The sequence below is a fragment of the Sus scrofa genome, chromosome 2 (assembly GCF_000003025.6).
Source record: "Sus scrofa isolate TJ Tabasco breed Duroc chromosome 2, Sscrofa11.1, whole genome shotgun sequence".
Lineage (NCBI taxonomy): Eukaryota > Metazoa > Chordata > Mammalia > Artiodactyla > Suidae > Sus > Sus scrofa.
Genome location: NC_010444.4, coordinates 115,845,493 through 115,863,501, shown reverse-complemented (window position 1 = coordinate 115,863,501; position 18,009 = coordinate 115,845,493). Strand labels below are relative to the sequence as shown.

The 18,009-nt window shown below is 40.6% G+C and overlaps 1 protein-coding gene across 1 annotated transcript in view; it reads right to left on the bottom strand.

Moving 5' to 3' along the window:
• Positions 1-18,009, bottom strand: part of WDR36 (WD repeat domain 36) — a 72,545-nt gene that overhangs the window by 44,142 nt on the left and 10,394 nt on the right. The window contains exon 2 of the mRNA XM_003354239.5: positions 1,274-1,697. Coding sequence (XP_003354287.3) covers positions 1,274-1,435 — 162 coding nt within the window. The 5' untranslated portion in view covers positions 1,436-1,697. The remainder of the gene's footprint in view (positions 1-1,273; positions 1,698-18,009) is intronic.

Below are 18,009 nucleotides of genomic sequence, written 5' to 3'. Positions count from 1 at the left end.
TTAGAATGGAGCCAATCACACAGTAAATGCTCAATAAATGTTAAGTGGTACCATGCCAACACCATGTTGGGGAGGACCTTCAATTTTTCTTCCTCACTTTCTCTGCCACTAACTCAACCAGTTACCAACAGCTAGCAATTCTTGCTAATAATCTTTTTGCTTTTCACAATCCTTCAAGGAATGCAGCTTTATAACACTTTCCATTAAAAGTGCTCAATTAACACTGAATATTCTTGGAGTTCCCGACATGGCTTGGTGGTTAATGAACCCAACTAGTATCCATGAGGACCCAGGTTCAATTCCTGGCCAGGCTCAGTGGGTTAAGGATCCGAGTTGCAGTGAGGTGTGTTGCCCTGAACTTTGGTGTAGGTCGCAGAAGGGCCCAGATTCAACATTGCTGTGGCTGTGGTGCAGGCTGGTAGCTACATCTCCAATTGGATTTCTAACCTGGTAACCTCCATATGCTGTGGGTGTGATCCTAAAAAGAAAAAGACAAAACAACAACAAAAAACACTGACTATTCTCATTTTCAAGAAAAGGTCCCTCCTTGCACAGACCATACTCTCATTTGGAGAGGACTAAAGAAACACTGCAAAAGGCTATTCCAATGACTGAGATGTTAAAGGAGAGAAGCTATCACTAACAACTAGAAAGGCCTTGGGCAAGTAACTTCATTTTTCTGAGATGTAGTTTCCTAGTTTATATACTATATGGATGCCGCAGAAAAACGAACATTCTTATAGCAAAGAAACTGCTGCAAGGCTTATGGTACCCGGCACTGTGCCAGGCTCTCAACATTGGTAGAAACTAACTAGTCAGGGGAAGTTTAGGGAAATTAGTTTGCTCTCAAATGCGGACAGTCCCCTACATCAAAATTAATTTCATCCCCTCCAGTTCTCCCAATATATTTTAATCTGTGTTTCTAACTCAGCTCTTGTCAAGAAATGCATAAGACTACCTTGCAAGTCTTTCTAATTAGAAATAGTGGCAAGCACTAGGAACTTTTCTCATTCACATTTACGTTTTCAAAGGATGTTCAACAAGTATTTACTAAGCAAATATATTCCTACAGAACTGAAAAGTTCTCTTGTGCTTCCCCCTAGCCATACTGCCTCCGGAACTCTTCCCAAGCAGACAACAAGGGCTGAATCAGCACGTGGAGGTGATAAGGCCGCGAAATGTAGGTTGGGGGGAGAGCGGCATCGCCTCCGGACAAAGCTGGGAGCCGGGGAGGGTGATTCCCGGGAAGCGGGCGAAGGAAGAAATCACTCACGTCATAGGTGTGGAAGCTCTTGCCCACGCAGGTCGTCACAAAGAACCGGCGCTTCAGGGCACTGAACCGCACCACGTGTGGAATATCATTGCTGAAAAGCCCCAAGGCTCGGAATCCCGCGAACAGGGCGCTGGCAGTGCGGTCGCCCGCGCCCCGCTCCATTGCTACCGCGTACGAATTCCTCTGGGCTCCAATCCCGGTGGAAACCGCGCACCCCAGCCGGTTGGCACGTCTCTCGCGGTAAAATCTTCGGCCCGGCCGCAGGCTCCCAAGCGCTTCCGGTTCCAGCTGCCAATCGTGTGAGCGGAGACTATCCTCAGTGCAACTGAAAAAGAGCTCCCTCGGAACTCGAAGGGAAGGTGCGACTTTGGTTCCTCAGTCCACAGTTTCCAGCAATTTAAAGGCATACCCGGCTCTCCGCTTCCTGGAAGAGAATAGAGCCGCTTGTCAGCAGGACCTTACGGGAGGGGAGGCACAAGGGCCAAGAGAGTGGGTGAAGGGAAAACTAAAATTCTTAACCTAGATGGAGTCAAGTTAAATGTGTGGTTATGAAAACCTGTGAAACAATGAGACTGGAGAAAATTTGAACCCTGACTGGGTATTTGATAATGCTGAGAAATTATTATTGTTTTTTACACATATGATACTAGTATTGTCATATTTTTAAAGGTCCTTATCTTTTGGAGATACGCTTTTACAGATGGAATTATTTATCTGGGAATTTGCCTTCAAAATAATTGAGGCTAAGGTGCAGGGTTGAGTTGACACAAAATTGATAATTGTTGAATTTGGGGAATAGAATGTGAGAGTTCATATGTCCTTGTGCTTCTGTATAAAATTGGAATTTTCCATAACAAAAATATTTTTGTTTGCTTTTTACTACGTTTGTTTAGAGTAAAATATAGATTGGAATAATAATGGTTATTATTTACCTGTGAGTCGTGGAAATATGTAAAATGGTTTTAATTACTAGATAAAACATTTTAAGAGTTTTCTAAATTGTGTGTAATGCAGATGTTGCATTTATTTTATTTTATTCTTTTATTATTATTATTACTATTTTGTCTTTTGTCTTTTTAGGGCCACACCCACAGCATATGGAAGTTCCCAGGCTAAGGATCTAATCAGAGCTACAGCTGCTGGCCTACACCACAGCCACAGCAAGGCCAGATCCCAGCAGCCTCTGCGACCTACACCACAGCTCAAGGCAACGTCGGATCCTTAACCCACTGAAAGAGGCCAGGGATGGAACCCGCAACCTCATGGTTCCTAGTTGGATTTGTTTCCGTTGTGCCACGACGGGAAATCCAGATGTTACTTTTTTTTAATTTTTATTTTTTAGGGCCACACCCGTGGCATATGGGGGTTCCCAGATTAGGGGTCTAATTGGAGCTGAAGCTGCCGGCCTACACCATAGCCACAGCAACGCCAGATCCGAGCCATGTCCCACAGTTCATGACAATGCCAGATCCTTAACCCACTGAGCAAGGTGAGGGATCGAACCCTCAACCTCACGGTTCCTAGTCGGATTCGATTCTGCTGTGCCACAACAGGAACTCCCGAGATGTTAAGTTTATAATCACAAACAAAAACTTCCATATTTATTGGCAGTTTGGGAAGAAAACTGAAAAAGTTTTCTGATTAGGACTTTACAGTTCACAAAGCCTTTGATGGCACCCAATATCTTAATATAATCCTTAAATTAAGACTGTGAGGTATTCAGGGTACAAATACATCTACATTTGATCTACATCTGGACAATGAGACAAAAGTTTACAAGTTAGAAATGTCATGGAAAACCTGATCATATGGTAGTAGTAGATGTCCTTAGGGACTCTTACTTCCTGATACCCATGCCCTTGTGTTGTCCCCTCTCACAGTGAATAGGGTTGACCTGTCACCAGGCTAGGTCATAAAAATCATTGAAGATTTTCACTTGCTCCTTCTTTGTTATTACCTCTTCAGAAAGTCAACAGCCATGCTGGAAAGTAAAGCCTTCAGATGACTGCAGCCATCTTGACAACAACCTCATGAAATGCTCTGAGCCAGAACCACTCTCTGAAGTCATTCCTGATTTCCTGAGTCCCAGCTATGTAACATAATAAATGTTTATTGCTATTTTAGGCCACTAAATTTGGGGATAATTTGTCACACATTAATACATAACCAGTATATTTATACAAGATAAATATAACCAGTATATTTGTACTTATCTTGCTAATCAAACCTAGAAATGCTTATAGTTCATTTCCTTGTACTGGCAGACGCGTGCACGAAACCCAAAGGAATTTCAAGATCTTAGTTTGTCTTGCCCCTTTTCCACAGACAAGTAAACTATGATGGACTAAAACTGTGAAATTAAGTGGTAGAAGAACAGAAACCATATACCTATCAGTGATCCTTATTCTCAGTCTAAGACTTTTGACCTTGGGGAGTTGTTCATTCTGGCTGTCCCATTTTTCCTCTGGTGGTGGAAAATGTATGAGAACATGTCTGTCACTGGTTCAGTAGTAACAATAAAATACACATTACACAGAGATAATGTTAACCACGGTAGAAATAAGAGATTTGCTGAATATGCCAGATCTATCTTATCCACAAACATTTCACCAAAACTTTGCAATGCCAATTCTGATCTGGAGTTTGGAAACTACAGGAAATGTTTAAGTCAGCCTCCTTGAGAAATGTCACTTAACTGTTACAGCAGAGATAAACCTCTTTAGCACCTAATCATTTATTTCAACTCTTTTCATGTAAATCCTATTTTTTAAATGGGTCAAATACTACTCTCTACTTTCAAGGTAATAAAGAATTTAAGTTAGCCTGTGTCACTGTTTTGCCTGTGGCCGGATCTGGATTGCCCACCTTTCTAATCATCTATTGTGATAACACTGCACTAGCCACAGACCAGTCCTGAGAATACTAGTGTTGCTGCTTTTATGAAAATATAACATGAAAATTGATGGTGGATGCTTTCCCCGAAACTCAGAACAAATTTTCACCTGATTAAGCAGCAGCAAATGAAACAGTTCTTTAATAGTACTTATGCTGGCACTTAGCTTGAAAGAACAGACAGCTCTCTTGAAAGAGAGTGCTTAAGATTTGCCACTATAGGAAGTTTCCATCGTGGCTCAGTGGAAACGAATCTGACTGGCATCCATGAGGATACAGGTTTTATCTCTGTCCTCACTCAGTGGGTTAAGGATCCGGTGTTGCTGTGAGCTGTGGTGTAGGTTGCAGATGCCACTTTGGATCTCGCCTGGAAACCTACATATGCTGGGGGTGCGGTCCTAAAAATACAAAAAAAAAAAATTTGTCACTATAGGCATCCACATAACGTTTTCCCCTTCCATAGTCAGGCTGAGGCAACTCTTTATTTTAAATATGCCTTTGGAATTCCTTTTGTGGCTCGGTGGTAACAAACTTGACTAGTATCCATGACTATGCAGGTTTGATCCCTGGCTTCATCACTCAGTGGGTTAAGGATGTGGTATTGCTGTGAGCTGTGGTGTAGGTCGCAGATGAAGCTCAGATCCTGCGTTGCTGTGGCTGTGGCGTAGGCTGGCAGCTATAGCTCCAATTCGACTTTCCTTCTCCATCCATTACCAAACCTTCCTGACACCTAGGAACTAAGAGAAGCAGGAAAAAATAAAAAGAAAGAAGAAAAGAAATAAGGAAAGAAAGAAAAAGAAAGAAAAAAAGGAAAGAAAAGAAAAGACTGAATGAAAGAAATTAACCAGCAGTTACTATAGTGGTTGTTACCTTGCATTAGCTCATCATAATATAATTCTCTAGAAGGCAGTGTTAGCATATTTTGTTATCAGTATAATTTGAGTAAATTTTAGGTACATAGTAAACATAAAATGAGGACATTATGATTAGAGGTATCCATAAACCTGGAGAATTGTTAGGAAGAATAGTGAGGTTACAATTTCCCATGCTTGTTTTATCAGTACAGAATCATTATCCACTGGTGCAAAAATGGTCTTCCCAGGAGTTCCCATCGTGGCGGGAACCATGAGGTTGTGGGTTTGGTCCCTGCCCTTGCTCAGTGGGTTAACGATCTGGCGTTGCCATGAGCTGTGGTGTAAGTTGCAGACTCAGCTCGGATCCCGCGTTACTATGGCTCTGGTGTAGGCTGGTGGCTACAGCTCTGATTAGACCCCTAGCCTGGGAATCTCTATATGCTGCAGAAGCGGCCCAAGAAATAGCAAAAAAAGACAAAAAAAAAAAAAAAAAAAGTCTTCCCAGAAGCAATACCTTGACACTCAAAGACTTTTCCAAAACTAGACATTTGGAAGGAATAATGGGTTCTTATTCTTGTCCTCTTTTATTTGTCCTGCTATAAATCTCAAAAGGCCATATGAAGCTGTACTTATGGGTCAGTGTGGAATTCTAAACAAGTGAATACATGACTGGATGTCTGACGAAACTATTGTCGCTGATGGTGGTCAGTGTGCAAAAGAATCACTGAAGCCTTACAACCTAATGTTCAGATTCAGAAGGAGAGGGGTGGACTACAGGAATCTGCATTTAACAAGCTTCCTAGGAGACTCTGAGACCAGCAGTCCACAGGCCATTTTAATACTTATTCACCACTGAGGAAATAGGTGGTGATAAAACAATGATGCTGTTGGATCCTGGAAATGGATGAGGTCACGGAATGTGACCTTCCAGTACTTGTTATCAAAGCTTCGAACTCTCTGGTACCAGTTGAGAAAGGGCTCAGCTAAAATCATAGTCTTGAATGATGGAAAACCTCAGTCATAGATGGTCCTGAAACTCATTACATTCACCCTGAAGTCTTGAGGCAAGCTCCAAAGAAAGAAATGACTGTTTAATTTAAGAATCATTTGCAGCCCTTTAAGAATAATGACAGTAGGAGTTTCCTTGTGGCACAATGGGTTAAGGATCTGGCATTGTCACTACAGTGGCTTGGGTTGCTACTATGGCATGGATTTTATGCCTGGCCCAGGAACTTCCAAATGCCACAGGTGCAGCCAAATATATACTACTACTACTACTACTACTACTACTACTACTACTACTACTACTACTACTACTACTACTACTACGGCTATTATTCTACTCTTCTGGAAACTAGGGTTTATTTTCTAGAGAAATGAACCCTATATAATCCACATTTGGACAGCAGGCACAGAAGGGTGCTGCAGCTGAGACTGGCAGATAAAGTGAACATCACTCACTGACCAGCGGGTCTCCCAATTCCTTCAACATCATGCCCTCGGAAAGCCAAACTTCAGGCCTGTATACACTTTTGTGCAGAAGATTGCAGAAAAACTGAGCAGTCTTAGAGAAAAGACCTACAGACGCTGCCATTTGATGATCTTATGCTGAAAATACCTGTCATCTGAATGATCTACATTTCATTCAGGAAGTATTTATTCAACATCTAATGAATGCCAGATACTTCTAGATGCTTCTGATAGCATTGTAATTAAAATAGATATACAAGACTTCTTTTCAGACATACAGATAATCAAAATAGGTATATAAAAATGTGTCCTCATGAAGTTTGCATTCTATAGAAAAGAGAGACAATAAAAAAGTAAACAATAACTTCAAAGGAAGTTTACAAGTGTTCTGGGAGGAAATCATGGAGAGGGATAGATAGTGTCACAGTTACAATTTTTAATGGAGTTTTCCAAGTAAATTCACACTGAGAAGGAGATCTTTGAATGACATATTGGGATCACAAGATAAATTTTTTATATTCTACATACATTATTTCCTGAATATATTCTCATATAACTAATTATTGACAATATTATTTAATACTTATATAACATACATACATTTCAAATAGTGTTAATAAAACAAATGTCCATGTAACCCCTATTCCCATAAAGAAATTAAACACTGATAATAACTTAGAAATTTCCCAAGTACTTTTCAACATTACATACCCAATTCTCCCTATTCATAAATAATTGTTACTAACTTTTGTGATAACCATTCTTTTGCTTTTTGCTTTATTCATATAATTTAATCAGTTCTTAATGTACAACATTTAGCTTATTTCTAGTTTTTTTCCATTACAAATTGGATCCCTGGATTTTTTTTTTCTTTTTGGGCCTCATCTTTAGCATATGGAGGTTCCCAGACTAGGGGTCGAATCAGAGCTACAGCTGCTGGCCTATGCCACAGCCATAGCAACACCAGATCTGAGCCTCATCTGAGACCTACACCACAGCTCATGGCAACACTGGATCCTTAACCCACTGAACGAGGCAGGGATCGAACCTGCATCCTCATGGATACTAGTCAGATTCATTTCCCCTGTCCCACAATGGGAACTCTGGGTCCCTGGATCGTAATTCTTTTTTTTTCTTTTTTATTTTTTTTTATTTTCCCACTGTACAGCAAGGGGGTCAGGTTATCCTTACATGTATACATTGCAATTACAGTTTTTCCCCCACCCTTTCTTCTGTTGCAACATGAGTATCTAGACATAGTTCTCAATGCTATTCAGCAGGATCTCCTTGTAAATCTATTCTAAGTTGTGTCTGATAAGCCCAAGCTCCTGATCCCTCCCACTCCCTCCCCCTCCCATCAGGCAACCACAAGTCTCTTCTCCAAGTCCATGATTTTCTTTTCTGAGGAGATGTTCATTTGTGCTGGATAGTAGATTCCAGTTCTAACTGAGCTACAGTTTCTCTGGGTAAATATTACTTTCCAATTTTCCTACGAATCATGTGCTGGTCCACAACATTTCAAGAAATTAGCAAAAGAGCAATAAATGAATGAATGTATGACTATGTGAAAGAGTAAATAAATAAAACAGGTTATATGCTTAAACAAGTCATCTTTTACCTAAAGAAAATGTTGATTGTGAATTAATATGATGCCTGGTCCTTAAGAAACAAAACAAAATAAAAGTTACCCCATGTTAAGTGCTCAAATTACCTGAAAAAAAAAATGCCACAGAGACAAGCCAGATCATTAGCCCACCATGCCACAGTGGGAACTCCTCTCCTCTCATTCACATCAGATTTTTTTTTTCTTTTTAGGGCTGCCCCTGTGGCACATGGCAGTTCTCAAGTTAGGGGTTGAATTGGAGCTGCAGCTGCTGGCCACAGCCACAGCAATGTGGGATCCAAGTCGCCTCTGTGACCTATGCCACAGTTCCTGGCAACACCAGATCCTTAACCCAGTGAACAAGGCCAGAGATCAAACCCACATCCTCATGTATACTAGTTGGGTTCTTTATCTGCTGAGCCACATGTGGAACTCCAGTATCTTATGATGAGCACTGAGGTCAACTCATTGCTATTACTTTTCTTCTTTCCACATCTAATTAGATATATGGCAGGATCTCTTAATGAAAAGAACTCGATCACTCCACCATCTGTGTTGCTAACCTTCCAAATAGGCCAATCAACTGCTTGGTCAGGAAGCATGAATGGCTTCTTACAGTACTCTGACTGGTGCAGGGAATTGGGGTTGGTAAGGAAATTCTCTTGGTGATTTTTCCCAGAAGAAGTTCCTGGGCCAGGGATCAAACCCGTGCCAAAGCAGTGACCCAAGCCACAGTAGTGACAACACTGGATCCTTAATTGCTAGGCCACCAGCGAATTTCTGAGAAATAGTCCTTTTTTTTTTTTTTTTTTTTTTTTTTTTTTGGTCTTTTTAGGGCTGCACCCGCAGCATATGGAAGTTCCCAGGCTAGGGGTCCAATCAGAAGAGATACAGCTGCTGGCCTATGCCAGAGCCACAGCAATGCCAGATCTGAGCATCTGTGACCTACACCACAGCTCACGGTGACGCCGGATCCTTAACCCACTGAAAGAGGCCAGGGATCTAACCCACAACTTAATGGTTCCTCGTCAGATTCATCTCCACTGTGCCACAATGGGAATTCCAATTTCTGAGAAGTATTCTTAATTAAAAATGAAAAGGAATAAATGTGGTATTATTTTATCTACCATGTAGTATACTTAAACCGATACTCTGACTTGTTCCAGGATATTTTAAAGAAGATTTTAAAAGATATATACAATATAACATGATTGCAAAAATTATAAGTGGAGTTAAGATAGAGAAACACAAAAAACAAGATTCAGGCAAATAAAATGAAGGCAGGATTGAGAATAAAGAAGTATAAAGGCTACTTTCTTGACAAAAAGAAAGAAAGAAAAAGAATCAGTCAAATCTGAATTTTGAGAGATGGCTTTGGTTCACTTTTTTATTTTTTTTAAATGAAGTATAGTTGATTTACAATGTTGTGACAATTTCTGTTGTACAGCAAAGTAACCCAGACATACACATATATACATTATTTTTCTCATATTATCTTCCATCATGTTCTATCCCAAGTGACTGGGTATAGTTCCCTGTGCCGAACAGTAAGACCTCATTGCTTGTCCATTCTAAATGTATTAGTTTATATCTGCTAACCCCAAACTCCCAGTCCTTCCCACTCCCCCTCCCCTCCCTCGTGGCATCCACAAGTCTATTCTCTATGTTATCTAAGTTGGCTATCATTTCAAGAAGTAAACTTGAATATGGAATTAAATCTACATGTTTGATCCTGTCTAGAAATCTATTTCCTGGTCCTAAACAGAGTGTCTCAGGAAAAGCAGAAGAGAATATCACCAAAACACAATGTGCCAACAACATAACTCTGTGTTATGGAATGCTTTGCTACATCAAATCTCTTGTCTAGAAGAAAGGTTAGTAAATTTTTCAGACACTTCTTAGGAACATATTAAATACATTTAAAAATTTAGGAGTTCTGGTTACTGCTCAGTGGTAACAAACTGGACTAGTATCTGTGAGGAGGATGTGGGTTCAATTCCTGGCCTTGCTCAGTGGGTTAAAGGATCCAGTGGTGCCATGAGCTATGGCGTAGGTTGCAGACACAGCTCGGATTCTGCGTTGCTGTGGCTGTGGCGAAGGCCTGTGGCTGCATCTCTGATTGGACCCCTAGCCTGGGAACTTCCATATGCTGTAGGTGTGACCCTAAAAAGAACCCTCCCCCCAAAGAATCAATGTCAACCCCATTGTATTAATTTCTGTTCTTTCCCTTTCCATTTCTACAAATGTGTTTCCATGTAAAAACTAGTTATTTTTGCTCTATTAAATGTATAAAGGTGCAACTTCACCATAGTTTTCCCATTTTACTTTACTACATAGGCACTTTTGCTTTTTGTTAAAATTTACTTTTAAATTATGAAAATAGATGATGTCGTGTCACGATAATTTAAACGTCTTTCTCCTTTGGTCTAGGGGATATAGCTGATGGTTTTAGTTCTCTGAGGTGAATTAGTATGTGGACATAGGAAATAATTAGAACCAAACATAACGGAGTCCCAGCTGCTTTAGTCCTATTTACTAGGAGAGTATGTAGGAGGTGCAAATAAACTGCTTGCATTGTGGATGCTCCTATTAACAGAAATGCGGGCAAATACATTATGTAAATCTTACAAACTATCTAATGAATGCAGAGCACAAGCATGAAATATACTATGTAGAGATCCTTGCACCAGGACAGAGACTTCTCAGAGGGCAGCTAATTAGGTAGAGGGATGATCTTCCTTGCAGACAACCTGGTAGCAACAGAACGAAGTAAATACGTTCACATTGGGCTGTGAAGCCAACTGCACCTGTGTGCTGTTTGGTTCAGCATATCAGCATGGTCCATGCATGCCAGCAGTCTTGCTGTGGTGGTGATTCTTCACAAGGCAGCCAGAAAGAGGTGTATGGACTGGTTTTCCTTGTCTGAGGCTATATGGGAGCACCTCAAATACACAGACATGGTTCTTCTTACATAAGAAGATGGACATCTGAATAACAGGAAGAAGGCAGTGTAGGGTAACAATAGAAAAACTACTGAACTACAGGCTGCCCTCTGTTTACCATTTGACCCACATCACTTAACTTTGTCTAGGCCTGGATTTACTTTTAAACTGGTGCTCGTGCTCGTAGCTTGGCTAGCTACAGAAAGAGACAGCGAATATCCTTAGAGCAAGTTTTCATCATTATGATAAAAATAGCCTGAATGGAGTAGCTTAGCAATGTAGTGGGGAGGCCATTATGTTTCACCACCCTGGATGGAATCTGTAATAGGACATTACAAATTACACAAAGAGGAGTCCTCCCAGACTTTTGGTGAGTAGAGCGGATCACTTGGGGGCAGGGAACTTGTGACTGGGTAGCTTCAATGGGTGCAAATGCCTTGTGGGAAAAAAAAAAGGGATCCAAGTTAAACGTTACTAGGTCCCCTGGATTGAAATGGTGGGCTTTGAGGTCTACTACCAAATGCAGACAATAAGCGCTCTAAAGAGCTCATCCTGGTGGGAAGGGGACCTGGGCAGGTGATCAGAGCTAAGGAGTGCCTCAGAATGCAGGAGGTCGTTGATTTTGGCACAGTGAGCAGCAGAGGCTCTACCTTTCAGGAGCCAGCTGACCTAACAAGATGTAGGTTTGGGGAACAAACTCTGAGTATGTGAAAATGAACTAAACAGAGGTGACCTTAGAGCCAAGGATCAAATTTCAACATACAGAATAACCTCTTACCCTTATTGATTTGTTCCTATGTGTTTTCATTTATGAAAAAAAAAAATGTCGACACTCTAATAAGATTTGGATCGAGTGACTAATATAACAAATAAAAATGTACATGACCATTTTCTACCCAATAGTGATGAAGAGAACTTATCAATTATATCTAATGAACACAGCTCTGCATAGATAAGCTCCTAGGTTTCTTCTAGTTCTCAAAGGTTATTATTTTATTATGAAGATGAGAATAACTTGTTAGCTACTTTGAATTTCTGACTTGAACATTCTTGAACAAATAAATCTTGATTTATAGTACTTTGCACAAAAGAGTCTTGGACACTTGGGATATGTAAGTAATTAAAGAGCAGATGCTAACAGGATAATAGATTGTTGTTTGGTTCTTGAACACATTGTACTTACTTGAACTTTCATTTTTATCCTAGATTTCTCAATAGCAGTGCACATTCTAGCCATGTTTGTGTTATGCCCTGACAGTGACCAAGATGCAGATAAGTAGTAATTCAAATTAAGAAGGAGAAGACCAGCTTCTTACTACACTTACTTATTTGGTTTATTTCATTTCATTTTAATATTTTAGTGGATAAGTTTCAGGAAGATAGAGATTATTTTTCTTTGTTTTGTTCACTGAGACATGACAAGCACCCAGAACAGTGCCTAAACAAAAGAGGTACTCAATAAATATTTAACAACAAAAAAATCCTACATCTAAATATATAAAATGCTAAAAATGTGAAATGTTCTTTCTTTTTTGTATCAACTATTTCCCCTCCCAGAGTAATGAGCTGTGTCAATTATTTTGGCATTCCCAATATTTCTACTCCCTCCCTGTGAGAAAATTTACATCCTGCCCTTTGCACCTGCCTTGTAACAAATCCTTCATGGACAGGGTAGGAAGCATTTGACTTGCTTTAGTCATTGTGCATGAGTAAACATGATATATACCAAGTCCCAGCAGAAGCTTGAAGAGTTACTGCATGTTTCTGCCAAATCTCTTGCTCTTTGCCTCTGCCGTGAGAGAAAATCCAATCCCAGATAGGGGTTGTTTTTTCAGGCTACATCTTGAAAGAGAAGTGGATAAGGCACAGAGCACATCTGCAGTTGCTAATTGTAATGCACATGAGAATTAACAGTTGTTGTAAACTGGTGGGATTTGGTGGTTGCTTATTATCTCACCATAACCTGCTGAAAGCCTGTATGAATTCTGGAGAAATGTGTGTAAGTTAGCATATAAAAATAAAGGGTTTTTTTGGAGTTCCCATCGTGGTGCAGCAGAAACAAATCCAACTAGGAACCATGAAGTTGCCGGTTTGATCCCTGGTCTCCCTCGGTGGGTTAAGGATCTGGCGTTGCTGTGAGCTGTGGTGTAGGCTACAGATGCTGCTCAGATCTGGCATTGCTGTGGTTGTGGCTTAGGCCAGCAGCTGTAGTTCCAATTCGACCCCTAGCCTGGGAACCTCCATATACCTTGAGTACAGCCCCCAAAAGCAAATAATAATAATAATAATAATAATAATAATTTTTTTAAAGCATGGTATGTTTTTCTTTATAGAGGTATTAAAGCTGCTTTATAGAAAGTGAGGGCCACAAGGTTCACAAATGATAAATATCCTTTGGTATGATTTTAAAATTTTCAAATTATCCATATTTTCAGCTGTGTACCCAGGAAGGACTCAAAATAAAGGGTTAGTGGATATTTGATGCTTGCATCAATAATAAATGCAAGTTTCACTTTAATTTTTTGCATTTGAGGAAAGAGATGGATGGAGGAGGGCTGTTGGGAAAGAAGCCTGTGAATAATAATGGCAGACTGAGAGTTCCCGTCGTGGCACGGTGGTTATCGAATCCGACTAGGAACCATGAGGTTGCGGATTCGATCCCTGCCCTTGCTCAGTGGGTTAACGATCCGGTGTTGCCGTGAGCTGTGGTGTAGGTCGCAGACGCGGTTCGGATCCCGCGTTGCTGTGGCTATGGCATAGGCTGGCAGCTACAGCTCCGATTCGACCCCTAGCCTGGGAATCTCCAAATGCCGTGGCAGCGTCCCAACAAATGGCAAAAAGACAAAAAAAAAAAAAAAAAAAAATGGCAGACTGCAAAAACACTGATTAATTTGGGGGTGTGATAATTGTTTTCCTCCTACATGCCTACAGAAGTCATCTGGGAGAGAAAGCAGAGGCAGACATCAGATAGTTTATCTGCTAGCTGCCACCAATTTCTGACTCATAGTGGCCTTAAAAGAACGGAACCTTCAGAAACAGGTATTTAACTTCTAAATTTCATTCATTTATTCATTTACTCAGCATACTTACTGAAAAGGTACTATGTGTTAGATGCTGTGCCATGATAAAGGGTGAAAAGCACTCAAGATTTCACTAGGTCTTCCTTGAACATTGATGTGATCTATTTGTCCAAAAGTATTCTGCAAATGTTCACATTAAAGATATCTATCTGCTCCAAACACAGTCTAAATTCATCGTCAGTCAAATACAATTTGAAATTCCTCCCCACCCCCAGCATAAGAAGTATAGTTAGTGGAAGGGGAAGGAGCAGGGTCATAAAAACAATGCATCCATGAGCACATTATAAAGTAGCACCTTAGCTATAATCACCAAGGCAATAATATGATGACATGAAAGTTGTTTAGAGGAAGCACTGTGAACTATGCCTAAGAATGGCATCCTTTTTACACACCCACTTCCTCTGTACCCTCATTGTCCCAGGTCATAAGTTCAGGCTTGTTGCCCATGATATTAAAGCCTGGCATCATCTTGCTCATTACTGTCTACCCTCTCAGCTCCACTTCAAATTATTCCTTAAACCAGAGTTCCCGCCGTGGTGCAGCGGAAATGAATTCGACTAGGAAACATGAGGTTGTGGATTTGATCCCTGGCCTCGCTTGGTGGGTTAAGGATCTGGCGTTGCCATGAGCTGTAGTGTAGGTTGTAGACGTGGCTTGGATCCTGCTTTGCTGTGGCTGCGGTGTAGGCAGGCAGCTGTAGCTCCAATTAAACCCCCTAGCCTGAGAATCTCCGTGTGCCATGGGTGCAGCCCTAAACAAACAAACAAACAAACAAACAAAAACTCAAGTTCTAATCAACAATACTTTAATAAAAATAAATAATGCAAAGTAAAAATATAATAAGAAAAAATTTGAAAAAAAAAAATCTCAGGTTCGGAGTTCCCGTCGTGGCGCAGTGGTTAACGAATCCGCCTAGAAACCAGAAGGTTGCGGGTTCGGTCCCTGCCCTTGCTCAGTGGGTTAACGATCCGGTGTTGCCGTGAGCTGTGGTGTAGGTTGCAGACGAGGCTTGGATCCCGTGTTGCTGTGGCTCTGGTGTAGGCCGGCGGCTACGGCTCGTATTCGACCCCTAGCCTGGGAATCTCTATATGCCGCGGGAGCGGCCCAAAGAAATAGCAAAAAGACAAAAAAAAAAAAAAAAAAAAGTCCATTATTGATAATTATTAGAGCAATGCAAATCAAAACTACAATGAAGTACCACTTCACACTGATCAGAATGACCATCATTAAAGAATCTACAAATAACAAATGCTGGATAGGATGTGGAGTAAAGGGAACACTCCTATACTGTTGGTAGAGCCTCTGTAGAAAACGGTATGGAGGTTTCTCAGAAAACTAAGGATAGAGTTATAGTATGATCCAGTAATCCCACTTCTGGGCATATATTCAGACAAAACGATAATTGAAGGAATTCCCTTCATGGCTCAGCAGTTAACAAACCCGACTAGGATCCACGAGGAGTTTAATTCAATCCTTGGCCTTGATCAGTGTGTTAAGGATCTGGCATTGTGGTGAGCTGTGGTATAGATTGCAGATGTGGCTTTGATCCCACATTGCTGTGGCCATGGTGTAAGCCAGCAGCTGTAGCTTGGATTTGACCCCTACCCTAGGAACTTCCATATGCTACAAGTGCAGCCTTAAAAAGCAAAGGCAACCCCCCCTCCCTATAATTCAAAAAGATACATGACCCCAATGTCATAGCAACAATATTCACAATAGCCAAGACATGGAGACAACCTAAATGTCCATCAACAGATGCATGGACACAGAAGATGTGGTACATATATACAATGGAATACTGCTCAGCAACAAAAAGGAATGAAATAATGCTATTTGCAACAACATGGATGGAACTAGTCAGAAAGAGGAAGATAAATACTACATGTTAACACTTATATGTGGAATCTAAAATATGACACAAGTGAACACATCTACAAAACATAAACAGACCCACACATGAGGAGAACAGGCTTATGGCTGCCAAGGGGGAGGGGTTTGGGAGAAGGATGGAGTAGGAGGTTGGGGTTAACAGATAGAAACAATTATACATGGAGGGGATGAACAACAAAATCCTACTATATAGCACAGAGAATTATATTCAGTGTCCTATAATAAACCATAATGGAAAAGAATATTTTAAAGAATGTATATAATATATATGCATATACATATGTATATATAATATATATCTGAATCACTTTACTGTATGACAGAAATTAACACATTGTACATTAACTATACTTCAATTAAAAAATAAAAACAACTTAAAAAATCCTGAGGTTCTTTCTTATTTCTCTGCCATTCACAGCTTCATCTCTAAGCTGGTTTTAGGATACTTGCCAATTATAATTGCTGCTGCATACTTGTTTGTTCATATCTGTGAGAAGGAGGAAACAATCATCCTACAGTCCTTAAAAGCACAGAAACATTTTTCAGAGTTCTCCACCAAAACTTACACTTTTTGTTCATCATGAAAAGTGGGATATGCTTGAGGCAGGAGATAGATGGGCTTCAAAATAGACATTTACAACTAGCCTCTTGTTTACACTTCCTGAGGCAGGGAGATAAGTGGGTTCTAGGATAAACATTTACAACCAACCACCCATTTGTACTTTAAGACAGAAATAACAGGCACAAGGCAAATAATTGGTACTTGTCTTCTGTGAACTTGTTAAACAATTGTAATGAAAGGATCAAAAGAGGGGCTAAGCTCTGCTTGGGCAAAAGACTAAGAGATCATATACTTCCCATCCTTGGGTTCAGGGAGACTTCAACTACACATGCACAGAGAGACCCCTCTGGGTCAGAAAGGGAGGTGATGCCAGACCATAATAAGTCTAGATAACTTTCCCACCTTGCCTTGCTTTGGAATCCATCTTGGCCAAAAGATGGACATGCAGATTGGGGAGGGCTCTGGGTCTGGTCAGGTGTGAAAGATAATTGTCCAAAAGCAAACAAAGACCCAGGAGAACTGTCCTATATACATAATTTAATCACCTCTCTGGCATGCTTCTCATTCTGGGGGATGTCTGCAACCTCACTTCTCCTCTGGGTGTGTACTACTGCTCTGATTATGCCCTAGATAAATAGACTAATTCTCCGTGTGCTATCTCATGTAGATCCTACATCACAGCCACAGGAATGCAAGATTCGAGCTGCATCTGTGATCTATGCTGCAGCTTTTGGCAATGTTGGATCCTTAACCCACTGAGCAAGACCACGGATCGAACCTGCATCCTCATGGACACTATTATCGGGTTCTTAACCCACTGAGCCACAATGGGAACTCCTATACTGCATTTCTAACAGTAAACTTTATACCTGTTTTTACAGTCTTTGCCTCTTTGAAACATTCTTGCTTGATGGGGCAAGAATCAGGGCAATTCTGTTTTAGTCTCTAGCTAGTCTAGTGGCAAAAATTCCTGGTTTTCATCCAGGCTGCACAGGTTCAATTCCTGAGCCCAGAAATTAGGTCTCATTCCAAGCCATCACTCACTGCTGTCTCTCTGAGATCATGCTTATCTCTGAATAAAACTGAATTAGGAGAATTCCATGTGCTTCTTAATTTTAATATGGTCTATAAAATTGCTTTAATGTCCTTGCCTGCTATTTTTTTAAATAATTTTTTTAATTTTCCCACTGTACAGCAAGGGGGTCAGGTTATCCTTACATGTATACATTACAATTACATTTTTCCCCCACCCTTTCTTCTGTTGCAACATGAGTATCTAGACAAAGTTCTCAATGCTATTCAGCAGGATCTCCTTGTAAATCTATTCTAAGTTGTGTCTGATAAACCCAAGCTCCCGATCCCTCCCACTCCCTCCCCCTCCCATCAGGCAGCCACAAGTCTCTTCTCCAAGTCCATGATTTTCTTTTCTGAGGAGATGTTCAT